At 40.7% G+C, this 24332-nt stretch overlaps 1 protein-coding gene across 2 annotated transcripts; it reads right to left on the bottom strand.

Moving 5' to 3' along the window:
* Positions 1 to 1956: 1956 nt before the first annotated feature.
* On the bottom strand, positions 1957 to 23372 carry wdr90 (WD repeat domain 90). Of its 2 annotated transcripts, none has more exons than XM_030754952.1 (43): positions 23099 to 23372; positions 22859 to 22950; positions 22522 to 22698; positions 22031 to 22169; positions 21278 to 21448; positions 20875 to 21001; positions 20556 to 20623; positions 20175 to 20284; positions 19381 to 19584; positions 19138 to 19200; positions 18976 to 19044; positions 18781 to 18891; positions 18510 to 18655; positions 18340 to 18397; positions 17959 to 18077; positions 16038 to 16199; positions 15818 to 15948; positions 15434 to 15550; positions 14958 to 15193; positions 14721 to 14857; positions 14496 to 14626; positions 13108 to 13238; positions 12849 to 13010; positions 12327 to 12455; positions 11940 to 12070; positions 11814 to 11854; positions 11587 to 11694; positions 11207 to 11377; positions 11035 to 11117; positions 10833 to 10935; positions 10284 to 10405; positions 8379 to 8535; positions 8047 to 8237; positions 7680 to 7848; positions 7404 to 7527; positions 6316 to 6487; positions 5065 to 5187; positions 4703 to 4871; positions 4260 to 4390; positions 3319 to 3462; positions 2556 to 2672; positions 2364 to 2448; positions 1957 to 2207 (listed from the first exon to the last, which is right to left on the bottom strand). In XM_030754952.1, exons 1-43 carry the CDS (start codon positions 23109 to 23111, stop codon positions 2050 to 2052), a joined length of 5502 nt encoding a protein of 1833 aa, XP_030610812.1. In that variant the 5' UTR covers positions 23112 to 23372; the 3' UTR covers positions 1957 to 2049. The 2 variants fall into 2 exon arrangements, with proteins under 2 accessions (XP_030610812.1, XP_030610813.1); XM_030754953.1 differs by having other exon boundaries at positions 4338 to 4390.
* Between the last annotated feature and the right edge of the window lie 960 nt (positions 23373 to 24332).

Raw genomic sequence — 24332 nt, 5'->3', positions numbered from 1 at the left:
GTTAGAGAATAGAAAGCCTGATGCCTGTGGGTATGAATGATTTTCTGTATGAGAGGAGTCTTCCAGCACTGATGTGTTTTGTTCCATATTAATGTTATAAAGTGGGTGATCAGAGTTGTTCAGGATGACTTCCAGCCAGGTGGGAGGAGAGAGAAACATGATTAAAGTCTCCTGAAATTATGAAGTGTGCCTCTGGATATTTAGACTGTATCCTAGCAACAGTTTCATGGAGAACTTCACATTGAACTTCGGCTGTTGCCTTGAGTGGAATAAACACAAGTATTGTTATATGACTGAATTCTCTTGGTACATAATATGGTCGCATGCCAACAATTCAATATCAGGACAACACATCTTCTCTTTGACAGCGACACAGGCAGGACCACACCATCTCTGGTCCACAAAGCCAGATCCCCACCTTTTTTCTTGCCACTAGCTTTAGCATATCTTTTCATGCTAAACAGAGCACCTGTCCTCTGTCTTTCTGGTCTAAAGACTTAGTTTAAAAAAAAAAAAGACATTCTGGTTGCAATGTGTTCATCTTTTAGCACTGTTGCACTGTTTTCTCATACAAATTGTAAATTTACATTTGCTTTTTTCCCCCCACCCCACTGAAAAAATAGTAAATGCAAAAAACTGTTTATCACTCATCTATACTAATACAGCTTCAGTGAGAAAATTCAGGAAAAAAAAATCCAGATAAATAGTGTTGGATACCACAGCAGCAGCAGTGTTCCTTGATATGCTTGGCTATAAGATGAACAGCTACAAGGAGCAGTACCCTCCATGGAAAAGAAGACTAGAGGTTAAGATCAAGGAAGAATGGAACGAAGTCAGCCAGCTCTCAGAGCTGCAGAAAGGTGTGATGAAGAGCGGGGTGCCTAAGTATAGCAAGCTGTCCATACTTGAGGCTTTAGAAACTGCCAAGCAAAAACTCACAGCTTTGATTAACCGCTTGAAGAGGTATACAATGAAGCCAGGAGAATAAAACCAGATGTTCTCCACTGAACCATCCAAAAGGGGCCGGTCCCATCCAAGAATCTGCCTCAGCACAACATGGAAACTCATGTCAGGTATCATAGTGGCTAAGATGAACAGGCACACGGCTCAAAACATGAATGGAGCCCAGAAAGGAATTGGCAGCAACACCAGGGGAGCAAAACACCAGCTACTGGTAGTGCAGTCACTTGAGACTGTAAGACCAGACTGAACCAGTGTCAGAACCACTATCCTGGATGAAACAGCAAAGATCCCTGAGTACATCAGGAAGGTGACCACAGGCAGCAGAAACCCAAGAAGTGGAGCAAGAACAAGAACCATCATGAAAGGACAGGCCTGTCCACCGGCAGATAGAAGAACTGGCTGATATTGCAAAATCCTACCAATGGCTGGACAAATTTGGCCTGAAAGACAGCACAGAGACACCAATCATGGCAGCACAGGAACAAGCTCTAAGCACAAGACTGATAGAGGCTGGGGTCTACCGCACCAGGCAAGACCCCAGGTGCAGGTTGTGTCCAGAGATGCCCCTGAGACGATCCAGCACATAACAGCAGGGTGCAAGATGCTAGCAGGCAGGACACACATGAAAAATCATAACCAAGTGGCTGGCATAGTATACAGGAACATCTGTGCTGAGTACGGCCTGGGAGGTCAAAATGGGATACGCCCCCGCAGGTGGCTGAGAATGACAGAGCTAAGACAGACAGGTGATGGTTAACCAGAGGAAGAAGGCTGTAGTGATAGATGTTGCCACACACACACACACACACACACACACACACACACACACACACACACACACACACACACACTCTAAAAATAACTGGACACACAAAGAAGATGCTGAATTAAAAAAAAAAATTTATATTTTAAAACCATACATACAAAAAATGTTTCAGTTGATAAACTCTTATGTGACATAGCTTACATCAAGTTTCTCCCAAATAACACCAATTCCATCAAAAATATTTAATTGATTAAAAGGAACAATAAAAATACATAAGAAATAGAAGCTAAATGAAATACATTAAATCTACTATGTACAGATCAGAGGCCCAGCACTTCCCACAGCAAGATCTCATTATAAGCAACAGAGAAAAGAAATGTCCCAGAGCGAGAGAAGTGACACGTCTGCAGTGAGTCGCTGTGCTGCAAGAAGTCCTGAAACCTGCCACTGGTTGACTTGATCAACTTCAGCACTCGCTCTGATAAGACACAACATACACAGTAAAAAATGTATCATTACACAGATGCCCCAAACAATGCAGCTCTAATTTCTTTAGTGGAGCCATGTGGCACATTTAAAAGACAAGCAAACAAATAAATAAGTAAAAAAAATAAATAAATAAAGCTACGTTTACCATTTGATCCTACAGCTACAAGCTGACTCTTAGAAGAGAGGCTAATGCATGTGGCCCAGTGGGGGAGGGAAATCTTTTTGATGATCTGCAGAAAAATAAAACAGATTTCACATTCTGCCTGCAGCATTTGCTTTTGTACAGGTCAAAAATCACATGAAGCACTGAAGCAAGACAAAAAACGAACTGTGATACCTGTTTTTTAGTGAGGCTATAAAAAGACAGCTCTTTCTCTACACCGTAGCCGGTGTAGACCACCAGGTTGTGATCTGCTGGGCAGAAGGCAGCCATGCTGGGTGGCAGGCTGTCACCCTATAACACAAGGAGATTACAAAAATGTCAGATGAACAGTGGTTAAAAAAAAATGCACTACAAAAATACAACCTAGATTGGCTCCTTTAAAATGAAAGAAGTAGAGCCAAAAAGCAAATCTTTTAATTACATTAGGTTATTCACCTAAAATTCTGTGCATCTTTCAAGTCTAAATGCACTTCTGTCCATTAAATCCTGTGTTGTTAGGATTTATCCCCGTGTTTAACATAAAGATGAGTAACAGATTACAGACAAAACCCAAGGCCTTCAACCTTACACTGGGAGTGAGGGGCTCTGTTGTGTTGTGGGAGCATTTTGCAGAAACTGTAAATCAAAAAAGATGTTCTGAGTAACCGTCTTCATTCTATGATCAAACATTTCCACCCTCTGTTTTCTTTTTTTAGGCTGCCATTCCAGCAGCTCCAGCAGACTTACACTGATCAAAATTATTTCATTTATTGGCTGCATCAGAAACTTGACATCCCACAGAGCTAAAAACAAAAACAAAATAATAATGATAAAAAAAATAAAAAAAACAGTACGGAAATGGGATGTGCAGTATGTGTGAGCCTAAAAAGACAACAACAGAGATGTAGCGACATTTCAAATCATTCCCGTGCACTGTTACTTAAATTATAGATGGTACCGCAAAATGGGCCGGTGCAGGAAATGACAGCCAGTCTAGCAGATTACACTTGTCCTTCATCCAGTCGGCAGCCCACACACTGACGCGCCTGTCAGCACTGGTGGCCAACCACAGTTCATTTCCTTCCAGTCCAAAATTCTTACACTGGGGATGAGAAGATGGGAACATTTCAGGAAGGTACTGATAGCAGAAAATGCTTTAAAGCGTCACAACACGCAAATGTGTTTTCTTTTTTTTTTCCTTTTTGTATTTTTGCTTTTAAACAGCTTCACACAGGATCATTAACTTTGTACTCTGTAGCTGCAGAGTTAATTAAAGGAGATGTTAGGCATTTCACTGTATGAGAAGCAGAAGTCTGAAGAGATAAACAGAGCACAGTTTGGTTTTATTATAATGCCTGAAGAGTATTCAATTTAAACAATCCACATGACATTTTAAGACAAAGTTGTTTCAGCCTGACATCACTTGGGACAAAAAATAACTACACATGTGAGTCTATTACTGATTAATACTCACTTTAGAGTTTTTCACCAGCTCATTAAAAGGTTTACATTTGCACCTTCTGGCAAACAGGAGCCATTTTCACACATGCAGTGGGATTTTGCACCCAGAGGAGTTGTAAGTGACAAACGCACATGTCCAAATGAATCAGACCTCCTGTTGGTATAAAATCTACATGATGTCCGGTGAAGCCCACGTGTAACGATATTGGTGTCATGGGTGCAACATGTGAGCAAGAGACTTGAGCCTTTATAAAAATGTAAACTTATAGAAGGATATATCCAGAAAGGAATAATTCAGAACAGTTTTGAATTCTGTGATTGGTTTTAATAAAACATCCTCAGCTGCAGGTTGTTTATACTTCATATTTTTTTTTAGTCTCTTGGGGTTAATTCGAACATTTGCCACCGTTTCTGTTGTTCTGACTTCAGCGAGCTGACCTGCTCATTCACACACTGGATTGTGGTAATCATCGCTCCTTTGTGGTCCTTAATAACTCGAATAGTTGCTCCATTTACCGGGCTGCTGACTGCTACCAGACCATTCTTCCCTGCTGAAAGGATCACATGACCTGCAGGGGGCCAAAAAGAGTTTCAAAGCTAAAACAGGATCAAACATTTTACTGTAACATTAAACTTTACTGCTAGAAAGCACACATGACTATGAGCTTTGAAATTTCACTTCTTTTGAGTACTTCCATTGGGTCATTTACACATGAATGTTTACAAGCCAAAATAGCCTAGCTGGTATTACTGTAAATGCTATGACAGAAGAAGGACTGAGATAAAGGTGGCCTAAAAATATTATATGTCATCACACTCTAATTCCTGCAAAGCAAGTAAATTGTAAATACAGTAGATTTAGCACTGATGTCCTCTCTCACCATTAGCAGAGTACTGGATGGCAGTGACAGCCACATGATGGGGTTGCAGCTTCATCTCCATCTCCGTCGAGACAAGCCGAAAGATCCTTACAGTCCCATCACTGTATCCCGCAGCCACACATGTGCTGTCTGTACCGGAAAAAGGGCTCCAGCACACACAGTCACAACCCTGATAAACCCATGAAATAAATGCATGACCTGCTTATTCAGTTTCAGCTTCAGTGATTCTGTTATATTTGTGAGATTGGTGTCGATGCCAGTGTGTTTATTAGAGTTTTGCCATAATGCTTGAAAATAAGTTAGTGAAGAAAGTATCTAACACGCTGTTCATGAAAAAAATCCCCTTAAGTGTGTTCCCTCACCTGGTTGAGCACCTGGAACTGCACCACCAGTTCGTAGCTCGAGGTTGACCACACCCTCACGCTGCCGTCCTCGCTGCTGGTGGCGAAGTGGCTCTCGTCCAAGCTGAAGGCTACGTCATTGACCTGGAGAGCCGAGAACACACAGAGACAGAAGTGGGCAAAGGTGCAACTAATGACATTAGTGAAGGTTGAATCAGGCACACATTATTAAAGCAATTAGTAAAACCTGTATGTATTTATTATCTCAAGTCAAATGGCAAATCTGTTTGCACAGATAAAAAAAAGAAAATGTTGAATAAAAAAGTCTTGTCTTGTCTTCTTGAGACAAGAAAAAGGGCTTATAGTAAGCACAAAAACATGAAGGAAATAGCTGCTGGAGGTCACTAAACTAGTGAAGCCGTTAAACAGACAAAGCAATATGTGAAGTGAAAAACCAAAACCAATGTCAAAACAGGCAAAGCACGAAATAAAAACTGATCTGATAACATCAGGCTTTTCACAGTGTCCTCTTTGTGCTGTGGACAAAAATGCACTCACTTGATATGAGGCAGCTTTGAAATTTCAGAAAGAAGCCAATTAAGTAATGAAAGCGAACACTGTTTTCATATTAAAACCTTCCATAATGAAACATTTTCTCTTCCTCTGAACTCTAGGAAGCGATTTTTAAATTTCTGTTTTAAAACTACCAGAATCTCTAAGTTCTGGTTCGAGCACCATTGCTGACTCTCACTTACAGACCTTTGGATTATAATATTGGGAGGAGAAGCAGGTGAAGGGAATGACATTAAGGGTACCTTTTTATTTTAGGCGCAGCAGAAAAACAAACTGTAGCGTGTCAGTAAAGTAAAGTATAACAGAGATGGCGGGTTGATTTATTTGTAATGAAGAAGAAAATGAATAATAGTCTGCAACATCTGTGCAAAAGTTTGAAGCACTTTAGATTCTTATCAAACAAGGACTGGATCTGTGAGGCGTATAATCAACTGGCTGAACTGATTATATCCAAACCCATAAAAAATAAAGCAACAGTTTCTAAATGAGGAAGGAAACTGAAGGACACACCAGGTCTTTGATGGCATTTTGTAGTGTTTGTTAGCACAGCAGTTGTTATAAAATAAACTCGTAGCTATATCTTTTAGCAGACATATTCATTAATACACATTAAAAGGTATAATGTGCCATAAAACCACAAAAACATTATCATTTCTGTGTGCTAAGCTAAAGATTCCAGTCCAAAGCTCACATTGGTACCTTAGTTTTGTGGCCGCTGACCAGTCGGATGTTACTGTTATCTGACCAGTTGATGTACCAGAGGGTTCCTGCTGTGGTTCCAACGATACCCATGTCCATTGTGTTATCGAATGATGCACTCACTGTTGCCCCATCCAGAATTATCTCTTGCTCCAACACCACTGTTGTTCCACTGAAGCACAGACAGAGGTGATCATAAGCACTCATCCCACTATTAAATGGAGATCTGTCTGAATTGTTATTCGTTATCTGGTTCACAACAAACATTAATGGACAATTCTACAAATTCTTTTTTTTTAACACATGACAGACCATGGTGCACAGAAAAAGGTCAGTCTGTAAGTGATCCCAGAAGAAGTTAAAAATCGACTGTACTTATTTATAATAAACACAAATGGAACTGCTTATTATTAAAAGAGCCAATGACAACCCCTATATTAAGCACATTTTAAAGCAACTGCCCTGATACCTTATTTTCATGAAGCCAGAGGATAGAAAATGATTAAACAGTAAGCAGACCTAAAGTCAAAAGGAGGGGATGAGTTGGCCCACAGTGAAAGTGTTCTGCTAATGTGGAAAATATTTCAAGACTGCAGCCGATGACAACAACAAGCTGGCCAAAAGAATGCCCAGTACATGCAAATCACATTGAATGGTGGCCAACTTGAGAAAAACAAAATTCAAAAGAAGTTTTTGTTTATTGCACATTTCCATACGTGTTATTTTACAGTGCTGACATCTTCAGTATTGTTCTCCTGACTGGCATTAATGAATGGGAGGAATGCACATCAAAAGACACTCCCATGACCTGCATGACCAAGAACCTACACAGACATATCCTCTTCTATTTATCAAAATTCAATCATTAAAATTATATCAGAAAGCAGAATCACCTGTAAATATATGCTATGATAATATGATTGCTCCAGCAACACACCACAAGATCTATGTTGGAGGAAAGCAGTAAAACAGTTAAATACTAATTTACCTTTTGTCTCTGTATTCCCCAAAGTAAACTGACTGAGGGTTGCATGCCTCAAATAAAATAATAAGGCACAGGATGGATCATTCAAAAGTGAGTGACAGACCTGTTTTCCACATCTCTGCCCTTTTCCTCAGGCTTCAAGCTCCCAACAGTCTCTACCTCCCACAGTCGCAGGCAGCGGGTGTTGCTGCCTGTGAGGAGACGGCTCCCTCGACACAGCAATACACCTACACCAAGAAAAAAATATCAATTCATATACCAAATGCAGAAGCCCTGGACCAAGATACCTGTATCTAAGCAACACTAATGATACTGCTGTGTTTGTGTATGGCTAAAAGTAGTGTTATCGTAAACACATATGGAGTTTGCCCATTTGTACCAATCTCTCCCTCATCGGCTTCCCAGGTCATTAAGCAGCGCTGTGCGTTGACATCCCAGGCACAAACATGTCCTCGGTTTGTGGCGGTGAATAGAAAGTTGTCCGTGTGGTAGCACAGAGCCGTCAGCTCCACGTCACCCACCTCTGCTGGTGCTTTCACTCTCTGGACCTGCATGGGTGAAGGAAAAGTCCATCCTTATGTACCAAAGTAAAGTAAATCTTCACCCACTCCAAAACTATTTTTTTTTTACACTTAAAATATATGCTTAAAACATTTTAAGCCAAATAAAAACAGAATGGAACTTCTACAGTTTCTTGAAAAATTAGCAAATTCTGCTGCATTATGTGTGTTTTTGTGGTCATTTACCTTGAGGTCTGCATCCTGGCCCTGTGTGTGGATGGAGCAGAAGTATGCCCCGTGGCTGCCCACACAAGCCATTTGACTGGCTGCCGATGGGCTGAAGGCGGCATCGTGGATTGGTCCTGAAACTCTTGCACTCGACAACATCTGGAAGTTCTTACTGCTCCACAGTGCCACCTCTGGCTCAGAAAAGTCTCCTGTGTGTAGTTGTGAACAATCCGGAGTCAATATAGTTATTTGATGAGGCAGAGACAAGAGGATTGCTGTCAGCTTCTATGTCAGAAATACAAAAAAAGTTTAACTGATTTATGCGATCCAATATAACCAACAATACTGACCAACAGAGAGAAAGAAACGGTCATCCCTGGAAAAAGCAAGGCACTGGACAGCTCCCCTGTGGTAGGAGATAGTGTTACGACAAGTTCCAGTCTGGACGTCCCAAATGCAGATAAGGCTCCTAATGGAGTTACTGCCACCAGCCGCTGATGCTATAGTCTGAACAAGAGATAAAGACACAAACAACACAATATACAGTTTGTTCATATGGCACAGATTTTTGATAGTTACCAAATTTCTTATATTTCTTAGTGATGGCAGCATTGCAGTCATTCAGTCACCGATGTGAATTATTTGAGATCTTATAGTTTTAACTGGACTCTCAACAGTCCTGTGAAAAACTAAATAAGGCCAGTGATTCAGTAGCATGTAGAACCACCTTAACTCAGTCATTTGAAGTAGTCATTTTCTGTAGGACTGTATCAGTCGCTCACATTGTTGTGGAGAAGTTTTGGCCCACTCATCTTCACAGCATTGCTTTGGTTCATTAAGGTTTGCGGGCATTTGTTCATGCACAGCTCTCTTAAGGTCCTGTTACAGTATTTCAATTAGGTTGAGGTCTGGACTTTGGGTCACTGCAACACCCTTATTTCTTTTTCAGCCATTCTGTTGTAGATTTGCTGCTGTGCTTGGGATCATTGTCCTGTTACATGACCCAGTATCGACCAAGCTTTAGCTGTAGGACAGATGGTCTCACATTTGACTCTAAAATATTTTGGTATACAGAGGAGTTGACTCAATGACTGCAGCATGCCCAGGACCTGTGGCCGCAAAACAAGCCCAAATCATAATGAGATCACCATTTAACATGGTGCTGCCAAACATCTCCACTTTGGTCTCATATGTCCAAAGGACACTGTTCTGGAAGTTTTGTGGTTTGGTCAGATGTAACCTTGCAAAGGTCTGCTGTGCTGCCTTGTTCTTTTTCTCACTGTAATCCTTCCAAACAAGCCACACAAACAAGTCTTTTTCTAATTGCACTGTTATGAACTTTCACATTCAACATGATTACTGAGGCCTGCAGAGTCTGAGATGTAGCTCTTGGATTGTTTGCAATTTCTGAGCATTGCACAGTCTGACCTTGGGGTGAATTTGCTGAGCCGTAAAGTCCTGGGAAAATTGTGGTATTGTCTTAACGAACACCTGAATTCTCCAAACCAGCAAAATACCAACTCTTTTGCTTTTAAAGACATCACACTTGCGGATGATCAGTAATGAAGTGCATTTAATTAGCTGCACCTGGCTGCTACTTAAGACTACACAGGGTCCTGCGTGTATACACACCCAGGTTAAACACAAAGACTGTGGAAACTTATTTATAATCCTTTCTGCTTACCAAGGACAATAATCTAGATGGAACCAGTTTCTTTAATGGTTTTAAATAAAGCAGCATGAATTTCCTTTGGCTACTGATATATTTTTGTTTTTATTTTCATGTTCTTTGGCACATTTCAAGTGTTTTAAAGCCGTTCAACAAACTCAAAGACATCACACAAAACTGACCAACCAAACAGCAAAGTTAAATTTGAAATGACCTCCACTCCCCGACTGGATGAACTATTATGTCCGGGTATGAGAAGACATTAAATTCCCGTTGCACCTTTTGCGAGGCCAAGCAATATTTTCCCTCTCCCTCTGGTTTTGTTAGAGAAGCCATGGTGTAAATATTTTTTTTTTCTCTTTAGTTTAATTCCCATGAAGACCAGGTGTGTTTGCCTTCTGCACACAGCTAAAAAAAAATGTGGTTATTTTGTACCTTGATCATAGCAGGTAACACCTGATGGTCCTGCCTTCATTCCATTTCACATAATAAACAGTCAGCAACTAAGAATGATGAGCTGTCATTTGCATATTATGTTTTAAATCACTCTTGCATAACTGCAGTGTATAGAACTGAAAAAATGTACCTGTGCATCATTTGTAACCGCAAGGCAAGAGATCTCCTCTCTGTGGCCCTGCAAGTGTCTCTGACTCGCTGTATGGAGATCCTCCACCACCACCACACAGCCGCAGGAGTACGCAAATAAACCTGCAACACAAAATAACTGCTGGGTTCAGCAAAACAATGCTCAGCGCCTTGTTTCAAAAGCTGGCGTAAGTGGAAAAGTGGTTTGTGCATTTTATCTCAATTTTCACAAATATTAGTATTCAGTGTTGCTTTGATTATTAAGTATTCAGTGTGCTATCAGTTCATTTTATTTGTTTAATCAAGTTTAATAAATAATATGAATGATGGCAAGGACCAACATTATAGAATAATAAATATAAAAAATATAGAATTTGGATTATATCTCCCTAGTGTGCACGTTGTTTGGAACTACAGTATTAAAGCTGGGAGAAATTTTCATACATAATTTACTGCCACAGCCAAGAAGCTGGGTTTGAGAGTTTTCACTTATATAAAACAACATTCTCAATTTTTGTTTTATATTTTTCTTTCATAATATTGTCTTAACCTTGGTCAGGGCTCCACACCATGTTGCCACGCCCATTGCCATTGTAGCCAATCACTGCTTTGAGCTTTATGCCCTCTTCAAGTGTTTGTGGAGGTACAACAGACTAGAAAAGAGAAGACAGTAAGACAGGACACCAAATCCACAAAAGCATATTATAACTGCAGTCTATTATTACAAACACCCCCACCCCCAATCTGTTTACCTGATCAAGAGATGAGGTCTTGAAACGTGGGATAAAGTGCTTGTAACAATCTGGGCGAACTGCCTTCTTCTGTTTCAACTCAGCTAAATGGTAAAATGACACAAATTAAAAACAGAGAAAACCCAACGACAACAGAATTTATGATGCCAATAAACAAAAACACTGCACTTACAAGCGTCCATGTAACTGCTATTCAGGGGAGATGTGATGATCAGGTCTGTGACTTTGAGGAAGGAGACAGCAGGTCTGGGATCAGAGGAAAGATCTGAACCAGTCTCTTGTGCTGAAGTGGTTGGGACAGCCTTTGCTGGGGTGTCATCACAACCAGAGGAGCACCCCAAAGCTGAGTGAGACAGAGAACACTGGTAACTTGATCACTTATGTATGCAATTCATAGATATTATGACTAATAACTCTAACAATTCAAACTCTACAAATAGATTTGTTTATTTTTCTCATACAACTTTCATCTTCTCAGAACAAAGCATTAGCCAAAAGACTGAGCATAGAGAGTCCCAGTTTTGTCAGCTAAAACAAACAAACAAAACTCACCTTTTTGGCCAACTTGGTCAATGCCGTTGACGTGCAGTTGCGGTGGTGGTGAAGAGGGCAGCGGCACAGTCTTTCGAGGCATACCGTTGGACAGCTGTACTTCCACATCTAGTAAATTGTTACATAAAAGACCAAATATGTATTTCAAATCAATAAAAGCACAAGAATTAAATACATTTTACATTATTATAGCAAGACTGAACTGGAACAGACTTTAAATAAGTCACCTGGCTTTGGAGCTGAAGTGTAGCTAACTTTGAGAGGTGAGCTGTGAGTGAAGACAGAGCCAAACAGGTATGAATCAATACATCTCGCATATTCATCGAGAAGACTCAAAGAGTGACTATTACCACCTGTCAGTTGAAGAGTCAACAGGATTTGCCAGGAAGTCCCAAAGAAATATGGCGTCTCCGACTGAGACCACACCCAGTTGGTCAGGCGTGAAGCTAAGCTGGTGAATAGGCTGACTGTGGCCTATGAACATCTGGTAGAAATAAACACAAATCAATCACTAATGGCACAAAATTAACTACTCACACCCATACTACTAACTGTTATGTGTACTGTAGGTAATATCATCATTAATAATAATACACTGTGAAACATTAATGCACAACTGTAAGCACTCTCTTGTAAACCAACTCCTTATTTGACTCATAATTGTAAAAGCAAGGCAGCAAAAGTGACTTTAGCTGGTGGGATTTATTCGAAAGACTCTACGTTACTCATTAGTCGACTACCTGTGAGTTAATATCAAGCTGCATGTTATAATCCCACACTTTCACAGCATTGTGTCCAGCTGTCAGCAGGAATCGACCATCGTCACTCACAGCCAGGGACGAGCAGTGGTGTTTATGCACCTTAGGCAGCTGTCAGGAAGAAGGAAACACCACATTGTAAAAACAGATATAAACTGCCATCATAAAACTACACAATAATATCTTAGTTTCTATGTTCTGACATTTTTATAACCCTTCTTGTAGTGTAGTGCCATATAGTTCCTAGCAGAAGCTCAACATCACCAGCCTTGTTTTTAGAAACAGGACCATTGTGACTCCTTTTCATACTGTAAGCCTTTTTGTTCTGGCCTGTGCATGATCTTTAAGACTAATACTACTGAGTAAACACAGCTAATTTTCAAACATAAGAACTCAGAAATTCTTTTTATTACATTTTTACACATCCTTCTATCTCTTATCTTGAGTCTTACAAAAACTCAAGAAGCAATTCATGGATTTTAAGCCAAAGCTCGGCAGAGTTACCTCTCGGAGCAGACGGCCTGTCTTGGTGGAAACCCAGAGTATCTTGTTGCCAGATGTGGCGACCAACAAGTGTTTGGTGGAGGCCGGAGAGAAGCACACCTTCAGGGCAGAATCCAGACGGGGGCTCTCTACATCCAAAATGCTCACATCTACATGTAGCAGCTACACAGAGAAGCTATGGGTCAGTGTGGATGCCATAAGACAGAAGAACATAGACACTAATGCACTAGTGCAAATGGTCTGAGAGCTGACAAAGTACCTCATCAAGAGTCTGTGCATCAGCAATGGTGACAATGTACTCCGAGGGACCAACAAAAGCCAGGCAGCGACTGTCGCTGCTTACTGCGAGTGCGTCTGGAGCGTGCTCAGTGCCTCGAGCCACCATATTACCTAACCAAAAAGGTACAGAGTGAATCAAACAACACTAATGTTGTATATGGCTCCCTGTTACGCTAACTTGCATTTGTGATTTAAACCAGTGTAAGTAATTGTTCAAGCCAATAGAAAGCAACATCTAAATAACAGTTATTTCTAGAAGTGTAGTGGATGATGCTGAAAATGAACTCTGTGCTCTTTCACTGCAACTGTTGGAGAAAAAAAACAAAACACCTTCTCAGCTTTAAGCATCGTGGGAGGAAATCTGACTTGTGACTGTGCAGCAGCCAGCAGTAGAGGAAACTGCACAGATAGGGGTCAGAATAATCAGTTGAGCTCAACAGTTTTTTTTTTTTTTTTGTTGAATTCCACAACAAGCAGACCTCAAAATTCAAGCCGTTACATCAGGACACATGCTGAAACATCTGCCCGAATGGTTCCTTCTTTAATAGTAATTTTTCTGTGTGTACAAGACAGCCTAAAAATGTCTCAGACTTGGAGGTGCTCTGCAAGGAAACATGGGTAAAATAAAAGTCTCACTTGAGTCTAAAGTGCTTTCAAGCTTTGGCATTTGCCACAGGATTTATTATTAAGTTTGGTGGGGGGGGCACAAATTTCAGCCAACACTCAGAAACCTAAAAAAATATGCCGGGGGGCTCACCTACATGTTTCTAAAATTAATTACTAATAGCTAAAAAGTTTGGTTTAAGCATTATCTCATACAGGAGATTTATAAAATGATATATGTAATGACACAGTAAGCTATTAACATTTGATGCTGTGTCTGCAGGAAAGATTTACTCTGTAATTAAGCAGATCTGAGTTTGCATTAATGACACATCTGAGTAAACTTGAAAAAAGAAGGCAACTGATTCCTTTAGCTTTACAAAGACATTTCACCTCTCATCCATGAGGCTTCTTCAGTTCTAGAAACAAATGGTGGAGAGACCCAGGTATTTATCCCCTAGAGGGGGTGGCCCCCTTGGAGGTGGGTCTGAGGGTCGCTGACCCTCTATTGATCACATAAGTCTCATATAAGCCAAGGTGTCAAAAAAAGGCATGGGTCATTACCATCACCAGGGATGATAACGACCCTCAGGACTGAGGAAGCTTCTTGGATGAGAGGTGCAACGTCTTCGGAAAACTTAAAGTCCAGTCGCCTTCTTTTTTCAAGCTCTCAAGACTTCCATGTCCTGGATGACTGAGAATAGACATTTATGAGTAACATAAGGTGTACTAATAATAACTTAAGGTGGGTGTTTGTATACATACACACAACTTTGATCACACTGTGATCTTCCTCAGAGGAGTTATAAAGTGCCAGAGAACCGTGTGAGTCAGCGCTGTACATGAACTCCCCATCTGGAGAGAAGGCAAGACCCACAACCTCACCTCTGTGCTGGCTATGTAAAAAAATTGAATAAATTTAAAAAAAATTAGTCATTCAAAAGTGTCTGGACTGCCACTGGTGGCACTTTCAGGCTAGTTAAAACTTACTTATGATCAGCTAGCAACTTGGCACTGGATATGGCAAAGACTCTGACCATGCCAGAGCTGAAACCACAGGAGAAGATCTGCTCCCTCGGATGGAAGGCTACAGAGCAGGGGCTGTCCTCAGACGCAAAATCATACAGCTGAACACAAGAAACAAGACAGACATTTATCTGATCAATAAATGTGCCAATAGTAATGGGCACAGAGTCAGTTTATTATTTTTTTCCTCCTTAGTTAGACCTGATGGAGGGAATCCATATTCCAAATTCGCACTGTGCCATCAGAAGAGGCTGTTGTGAGATGCCGATGAATGCCGTCCACACTGAAGCCGAGCACAGTGTGTGTATGAGATCTCATCAGTGTGTTGTAACCACGGCTGCTCACATCAAGAAAACCCAGATTACCAGTAGAGGTGGCTGCCAAGACCCGAAGACTGTCAAATGAGATTAGTGCCATGCTCACAGGCCCCTCATGCTCTGGAAAAAAACAAATAATGCACACACACATATATATATTTTTTTTTAAACAGCTCTCTCTAAACCACACATGGGCAAGATACAGCCTGAAAGCTGATCTCAGTCTCATCCACAATGTCCTTAAAGTAGTAATGTTTTAATTCTGTTATCCAAGACCTGGGAAAAACAATCCTGCCCACCCCTGTTCTAAATATTCTTCACTGCCTTTGGTAACTGTTAGCTACAGTTAAATGTGCCTACCAGCCTCCAGGAAGACCGTAGAAAAATCGAGGGGCCAGAGCCGCAGGAAGCCATCTTCAGAGCCTGTGGCACAGAATGATGAGGATATACTGATGCTGTTGACAGCGATGCCTGGACCTGGAATGGGATGCACACAGTAACATTATTGCCATTTGATTTCTTTTTTTGGAGGGGGGGGGGGGGGAATAAATAAAAACATAAGGTCCTCATCATTTCAATTTGAAGACTCAGTATAAGTTATGTTTAGGCAAGAATTAACTATGGTTAAAGCAATTTACATGAAATGAATGCAAGTTAATAATAATGTAGAGAATCACTACTTCCTATCCTTGAGAGGATATCAAAGTTTATCCTACTAAATAACAAACACTTTGTCTGACCCACCTGTGTTAAAAGTCCATTTCTCTCTGCGGTCAGCATGCTGCAACTGTGCAGGTAACAGCCTCCTCACATTTCTAATCACAACTCTGCTGTAGTCAATTTCAAAGATATGGCCACTCCGACTGCTGGCATATCTATGGGAAAAAGGTCATAGTCAGATCAGTTTTATCCTTCTAAAGCTAAGTAAAGGTGTGTGGTGTCACTGGCTGATTTGTTCACTCACAGTATTCGATCATCAAGATGCTGGTCAGCAGAGTTTCCCTCTTCAAAGGCAACATCTGTAAAGTCCAGTGAGTGGTATTCATCCAGGTTGACTGCGCAGGAACGCAGTGTCCCATTCCGCACTCTCCACAGACGAATATTTCCCCGACCACACGACACCAGCCTAAAACCAGCACACTAACAGATTATCCCGTTGTCTCAGTTCTAAGTTACATTACTGAGACGCCTGCTTGAGGCCTCATTCTTTTCTGATGCTGCAGCTGGAACCTTCTCATTATTTCTGTAACTCTCTAAACCTTTGTGCACTAAGAATACCTTAAAGAAAAGATGAGTGTGACAATGTAACCAAATCTGTTCACACATGTAGCCATGGTAAAACGAGAGTTTGTATCAGGAAATAATAAAAAAAAAAAATTAGGTCCTAAGCATTTAGATTTAATAAATGCAGCCTCAGATGAACAGCAAAACAGAGCATATTACAATGTGTCATTATTTATTTAATTAATAAACCTTAAACCAAAATGCATAATTTGTATGTGGAAAAATTAAGTCAATGTTTACAGTTTCCATAGGAATTAAGAAGGTAAATAGAAGCCAGGTGCTGCTAATCAAACACACTTAATTAACTTATCATAAGTGAATGTGAGCACCTCTATAAAAGCAGAGGTTTGAGGAGTTTGTTGCTCTGGAACATTCAGGTGTGTGTTGATACGATACCAAAAAGAGAAGACATCAGCAATGATTTTGTTGCTGCTCATCAGTCTAGGAAGGGTTATAATAAGGCCATTTCCAAAAAACTTGAAGTCCATCATTCTACAGTGAGAAAGATTATAAGACTTCTGGAACGATGTCCTTTGGACGGACCAGACCAAAGTAGAGATGTCTGACCATAATGCACAGAGCCACATGTGGCAAAGTCCAAATAAACCCATTTTAAAACCAAACACAGAATCTCATCTGTCGAGCACGGTGGTGGAGGGGTGATGATTTGGGCTTGGTTTGCGGCCACGAGACCTGGGCACCATGCAGTCTTTAAGTTGACCATGAATTCCTGTGTTTACCAAAGTATTCTAGTGCCAAACGTGAGGCCATCTGCCCAACAGCTAAAGCTTGGCCAAAACAGAATAATGCAATAGGACAATGATCCCAAGCACAGCTGAAAATCTACAACAGAATGGCTGAAAAAGAAAAGAATCAAGGTGTTGCAATGGCCTAGTGAAAGTCAGACCTCAACCTAATTGAACTGCTATAGCACAGTGGGGCACGCCCCACTGGTGGGGCGCAGGGTCATGACAGGTGGGGCGCAGACAACCTGAGAGAAAAGTCATGCTGAGCAAATGCTGAATAATTCTCACGACAGAAAAAGGAAACTTTATCACAGCGACTAGCGAAACTCTCCACCGTCACTATCTGCTGTGTACATAAGAGTCGTTGTGGGAACGATTTCATCTGATGAAGTGAGGCATGACGGAAAAGGTTTGAGAACCACTGTTGTAGCAGGACCTTAAGAGAGCTGTGCATAAATGAATGCCCACAAACCTCAACGAACTGAAGCAACGCTGTAAAGAAAAGTGGGTCAAAGTTTCTCCACAACGATGTGAAAGACTGATACAATCATACAGAAAATGTTTACTTGTGGTACTGAAACAGGAGTGGCCTTCCAATCTCATTGTACATTCTGTATAACTCTATTCTATTCTATTCTAAATCATTGCAGCTAAAGATGGTTCAACAGTCTAGGGTGCACTTTTTTACCATGGCTGTCTCTTCAGGAGTAACAGAAATTCTCTTTACATAATCTCTTCATTCAATACCGTATGATGTAATGTCAACATTTGTATTGCAGCATAGAGAAGTACAAATGCCAAAAACATGCAAAATATGCACTGTAAAAAAATATAAATATGCAGTAGGGAGGGTACCTTGTATCATCAAAGAAGGCAACCTTCATGGTGTGAATGTCCACATCTGTGTGCATTTTGGCCAAGATGGACACCTCTCCACCTTTCCTAACATTCAGCGTGTTCCACACCACCACCATCTGTGACATAAACAGAAGCAACCACCCGACAACATTTCAGAATGACTAATAAATAAAGCCATTTATAGAATAATGAAAATAATGTGGGTGAGTCCATTTAGGTTAATATAAGGAGTTGCTTAGCATTGTTGCATCTTGATCTAATGACATCAGTGACTCTCTAAATTTTGAGTGCATCTAGAAATAACTGCCTTCGAACAAAAACACAGAAAATTAAACCCTTAAATTTTTGTGAAGAGAAATCCGAATTAATGGAACTTACTGTTTTATTGTGGCCATCTTTACCCACTCCACAGAGAATACCACCGCCATATGAGAAGCTTCAAAATGGGAAGAAATGGACAGAAGAATAGAAAGAGTCCAATTTAGTGTAAAAGCGCAGTTTTTTAACAAGCTTATACTTTATTGTACCATGCGTGTGCAGTTGGTTACCTAAGAGAGGATAACGAATGGGCGTGAGTCCTGAACATGGCCAGACAGGTTGCTTTGTGGTAGTTCCATACTCGAACTACACTGTTGTTGCCAGTTTGTGCTGAGGCCAAGAGTGTTGTGTTGCCATTAAAAGCCAGCGCAGACACCTACAAAAACACAAAGTAAGCAGATGCTGGAATAATTTTATTTCTTCACAGTTATCTTAGTTTAAGTAGTCTATTTTGGATGTTACACATTTCAGAGTTGGAGCAGCACACCAGAGCTCATTTACCTTATCAGTGTGGCCGATGAAGAATCTCTGCTGGTTAGAGGATATCTTCATAGAGACAATAATTGCATGGCACGGATACACAACTTCATCACCTGATTTGGTCCACAGGGCCTATGGTGCAATAACGTGCAGCTGTTAAATCTCTTTCAGGATTGGATGTGTTTTATTGATGGGTTTAATTCCAGAAGACCATACACTTTTAAAAGTAGCTCCTCCAAAGCCAATGATTCGACTGAGCCTGAGAATTGGGTCTGGGAGCAGCTTCTAATATGAAAAGAGCACAAAAAGCAAAGCCTAAGATTTTAGAACCAAACTATGTCTTGGCAGATGTTTTCATTACACTTTCTACTCATTTACCTGCTGTTTGACTTCTTTGGACAATGACAGACTGACAGGCTGTGGAACAGGAGTGCACACAACCTGGAACATAACAATGGCGACATGTTTTCAAGTGCTGACACACACAACTGCACAAAAAGCACTGATTATTTAAAGACAAAAGGAGATGCATGTGCAAAGAAAGTGGATTGTGCTGTACAAGAGTTTCTTTTACATTCACTTCAATTGGTAATCCAGTTAATCTGAGGAATGAAGCATCACCTCTTCTTCACTTTCTTCTCCATGTTTGCTCAGGCCATCCTCAGCATGCATATACACATGAACTCCATCATCATCATCAACATCAGAAGTTGGCCTGGACATGAAGGTGTGAGAACCGGAGGACACCAACAGGTCATTCTGGTGAGTGGAGAGTACACCCAGCTCGGGTATGCTGGCTACCACCGGGGTGTTGTTTCTTGATAGCTGAAAACAAAATAACATAAAAAAATATATCAAAAATCATAAGCTTCCTCCAAATTATATACTTGGAGTAAAGATGGTCCAACTGAAAGCTCTCTGCTTGGGCTAATTCCTTATTTGTATGTCTGTATGTGTAAATAAAAGATCCAGTAGGGCCTAGGCTTTCACAATATTTGACAACTGTTTGTCCCCAGAGTCAGAACACAATTATGAAAAAAGTGCTTTTAAATATGGTGCCCCTTGTTCCTGGAATACAGAAGGACCTGAAATTATCAGAAGTTCTCAGAAACGTGACGAGAGGAGTTCAGGTCCATTTTAAAAACCCGAGAAAATAGTTCTTTTGGTCAGTGTGACAGCTTTTGATGTCGTTCTTGTAATGATCTGTTACTGCAAGTGATTTGGATGTTTGTGTTCAGTTGTATTTGCTTCTTGTTATATGTTATGTTTGTTGTATTGTCAGCTGTCCTCTTGCCCTCGTCTCTCTTGAAAGATATTTTTAATTTCAATGATACTTTCCCTGAATAATTAAAGGAAATATAAATTGTGTACTATTTACCGTGAAAAAAAAAAGTGCTAAATGTTATCAGTCTTACCAGTTTTGGAGTGGTGATCTGCTGGATGAGGGACACACGATCTTGAACGGGTTTGCTGAGGCCGACACAGCGAGACTCTTGTGTCAGGCTGCTTTGGTTGGAAGTAAACTCTGGAAAATACAGTGGAAAATGGAAACCGTCATCTATCTAACATATTACAACTGGGATTACTTAGAGGAAGAACTTTTAAAAATTGCTTCTGATTCCACATCCCACAAATGAATCATGTAACAGTGGACCAATGGCTCCATTTTATTTCAATTTCAAGAGTTAATTTAAGACATGGAACCTGAATGAAAGCAATGATTTCATTTTTGTGTTGAGCTAAGGCACGGTCTAACGTCAGTATATTTGGTGAGTAGTGTGCTGTCCATCACTTACGACCCTCTGACTGTGGACTGCCTTTTTGAATGGAGTCAAATGGTAACTTTGTTCCTTCAGAGGGAAACCTGTTGGGTTAGGAAAAGACGACTGAATCTATAACAGTATTAAAACAGTTATTACCATCCTGAATGACTTTTGCAAATGTATAAGTTATTATGAGTTACAAATATTCAGCTCAACTATGAAACAAATCTTGACCACTTCACACCTAAACATCATTTTTTTTGTATCAAGAAAAGCGTTTTGTTTTTTGTGGACTTCCCCTTAAACTAAATATCTATGTCGCTCTTTCTGTTCCCAGGTGAGATATCTGTACCTGATGTATTCATACAGGTCATGCCAGGAGCCTCCCTTGGGCACAGGAAATGACATCTCTCTGGGTATGGCACCTGTTCCCTGAGAGGAGGTCAGACCCATTAACTTAGCTTCACTGAAGGAAACTCCTGTTGAAGAAGAATAAGCAGTGATTAAATGCTTCGGCATGTCCTCCATGTTTAGCTCCATTTCATCATGTTTGCTCCTCGAATTAACTAGTCTGAATAAGATAACCAGAGGTCTTGGAAGCTCCAAGAAAAAAAAAAAGAAAAAAAAAGGAAAAGATTTTCTACTTAGAGACACTGAACAATAGAAACACAGAAATAAACTGCACATATACAGCATGCAACACATTAATACAGTCCAAACAAAGACATCCATAGTTTAAAAGCCTTGATCCTCACCTGGGTCTAGCAGTAAGTCACTGGTAAACATGTTTTTCACTGCCATGTTGGCACATAACTTGATGCTCTTCAGGTGACTGTAGGAGCGGCTGAGGTAGAATGAAAGCGTGTGCTGCAGGTCCAGCATCAGGCAGGTCCAGCGCACTGAGGCAGGAGCTGGACCCACCAAACCTGTATTGCATAAACATTATTCCCAGCACTGCAGCAAGATATGCAAGAGTCTTTGTTTTCTTTTATATGAAAATACATTTTAAAAAAATTACAGACCCATTTGCACAGACTACAAATAAAAGATGGACTAGATGTTAAATTTTGATGCTTTGCCTTGTCATCTTAGTTTTTAGAAACCGGCCGCTAAAATAAGGTGTGAATCTGACTGAGTAGCCCCATCCTAAATCATACACTGCTTTGTCTATTTTTATCCATTTTTACTCACGGCAAGATATTAGCCAGATATTACCCTTCTATATTAAATAAGACACCTGAGGGACTGAAACCACAAGCTCATTAGAAAAGCATTTAGTTATGTAATAAATCAAGTGAACAGTAGGGTTGTTTTCTTAGACTTCTATTCAGTAGAGATGGGGCTTCTTTTTGCAAGCAGAGGAGTCTCTCCTCTTTCTGAGTTGGCCCTTAGAAAGAATGCTGGTTTAAGGCATTTCTGCATTAGCAGAATGTCCTTCCTATACAGTCTGTGCACATATTTGAAATGGCTCACACATAAAAGGTAAAAGGTGTGTGCGTGCATTTTACCGTGTCTTGCAGATTTAGCAGTGCTTTCATAAACTGAATCCTTTGCAGCTCCGCACAGGAAAGGAAACTGAAGCCATGTAGCCGTGGACTTGAACTCCTTGAACATGTTGGAAAAGGAGACACGGACCACCTGGCCCACCTACAGAACACAGCACAGAGAGAGACTGAACAAAGTCTTCACTTATCTGAGTTTCTTGCAGTCAGTGACATCTTTGAATACAAGTAGTTTTGTGACAGGTAAAACTTAATGTATTCTTGTTCTTGAAAATTTTGCAAATAGGCAAGTTGACAGGGTTTTACTACAGTATTAAAACAATATCTCACATTGTCTAATCATGTGACACCATGAGATTAAAATCTGTGTAATATATCATTTAAAAAAGGGAGAGCTGTGGATTAGTCTCTGATATAATCCAAAATAAACAGCACTCACATGGCTATCAGTAGAAAAATAAGAGATAAACATGCTGCATCATTCAGGTGTTATATACCTCTGCAGCGATATCCAGGTGGACCACGAAGTACTTGCCAGGGGTCGGCCTGAAGAGCAGGTAGAAGAAGCGTCCTGTCAGCCCCAGAGACTGGTTGCTGTTTTTGGGAAGTAGGATGTAGCTGTTGGCAGGCACAGGGCCCCTGATCCTGAACACAGGACACTTCAGAGTCTTGTCCTGGGAGATGTAATGTTGGGCAAAGCATTTCTACAATTAATTGAAGTTATACTTATCTCTGGAGAAACTAATCCTCGCCCTGTGCGAGGAGACACACAGGTCTCTTACTGATTTTCTGAAGGCAATTTAGGCATTGCAAGTGTAGTGTGCACGACGTTACCGTGTACGCTGACACATCCCCCTCTTTGGCGGACCTCTTCCACTCCTCAACTCGGACATGTTTGAAGATGTTAACATAGGGATGCTGCCAATCTGCACAATTAGAAAAGGAAGACTTAGATTTAACTACCTGCTAACAACAATTAACTTATGTCTCCTGGGACACAATTGATTTATGTCTCCCGCTCTCCGTTGTTGTATTTTATATGAATTTCATTCAAATCTTTGAAGTGCACCGTACCTTTGTAAGCCATCGAGAAATGCAGCAAACAGAAAAGCCACCTGTTGATATCCCAGTCTAGAAGTTAGCTAGCAAGCAGACAATTTATTAAATAACCGGGAAAGCTCCTTCTGCCTTCTCCAAAGCTCAAAGCCAAACAGAACCTTTTATTTTAAACATCATAAAATCCGGGGTTTCTCCGCTTTTCCCGGGTACCGTGTAAACTGCAGCTCACTCAGCCGTACACATCAGACCAGTTATTTGCTTCCCGCTCCAGCCTCCGCCGTTGCCAACGACAGGACGACGCTCATGACGTCATCGCGCAGGCACGCGGTCCTTCCTCTTGCCTCGGTTTACTGCGGGTCAAATTTGCATACTGCCGCTTACTGTACCGGGGGTGTGTCCAGCGTTGCACAAGCTATATCACAGTCTCTCATTTTCTGTGATTCTCATTTATATCTGTGGATAGCATTCATTTGCTCACCGCTACTGCAGCAAATGCTCCACTTAAAACATCTGCCTTCTCCCCATAAAGCAAGGCTGTGAGTTTTGGTCCCTATACTTTCTTTAAAGAAGAAAATTAATAGTGAAAAAAGCAAACTATCTTACAGGATGTCTTGCAAAGAAGACTCTACATACAATTGTGGTGCAGAACTTGAAAGAACTTCAGAAGTTGCAGTTTATTTTGTGACTTGATTAAACTGTCTTTTTATTTGTTTGTTTGTTTCCTTGCCTATAGTTTATTTTGCTCATTTGCTCATATCTTAGTATAAATACCTGGGATCAACTATCCAAAGCAACAGACAGTGCAGAAGAGGAAGAGAATCCAAGTATGGTGGAGTAGGTTGAGATGAACGTTAGGGGTACTTTTTGACAGAAGGATGACAGCAAGAGTGAAAATGGTAAGATTGCCAAATGATACTGAGACCTGCAATAATGTGTAGTTTGGAGGCGGTGGCACTCAGAAAAAGATGAGATGATTTGGACATGTGCAGAGGAGGGATCATGGATATATCACACACAGGATGCTGAGTATGGAGATGCCAGGGATTGGGTGACATGGAGGCAGATGTCTGTTGAAGAAGAAAGGCCATGAGAGCCCAGTAGCCTAAATATTCTGCAGAACTGGTTTATTCACACATGGAAATACTCACTATAAACAAATACTCATTTAATTCTTATCCTGCTTGTAACATTCACTTAATGATATCTCATGTGTTAACTTGTCACTGTGAAGCATTTTTACAGAGTCACA

This window comes from Archocentrus centrarchus, chromosome 19 (genome assembly GCF_007364275.1).
Source record: "Archocentrus centrarchus isolate MPI-CPG fArcCen1 chromosome 19, fArcCen1, whole genome shotgun sequence".
In the NCBI taxonomy this organism is placed as follows: Eukaryota; Metazoa; Chordata; class Actinopteri; order Cichliformes; family Cichlidae; genus Archocentrus; species Archocentrus centrarchus.
This window is presented reverse-complemented; position numbering and strand designations above follow the sequence as displayed.

What these genes read in the sequence shown, in the direction of transcription:
- wdr90 (XM_030754952.1), bottom strand. An exon ending in CCAAAGAAGTCAAACAGCAG is followed by an intron (nt 19,045 to 19,137) that starts GTAAATGAGTAG and finishes TTTTCATATTAG; the next exon opens with AAGCTGCTCCCAGACCCAAT. An exon ending in AGACCTCATCTCTTGATCAG is followed by an intron (nt 10,936 to 11,034) that starts GTAAACAGATTG and finishes TCTCTTTTCTAG; the next exon opens with TCTGTTGTACCTCCACAAAC.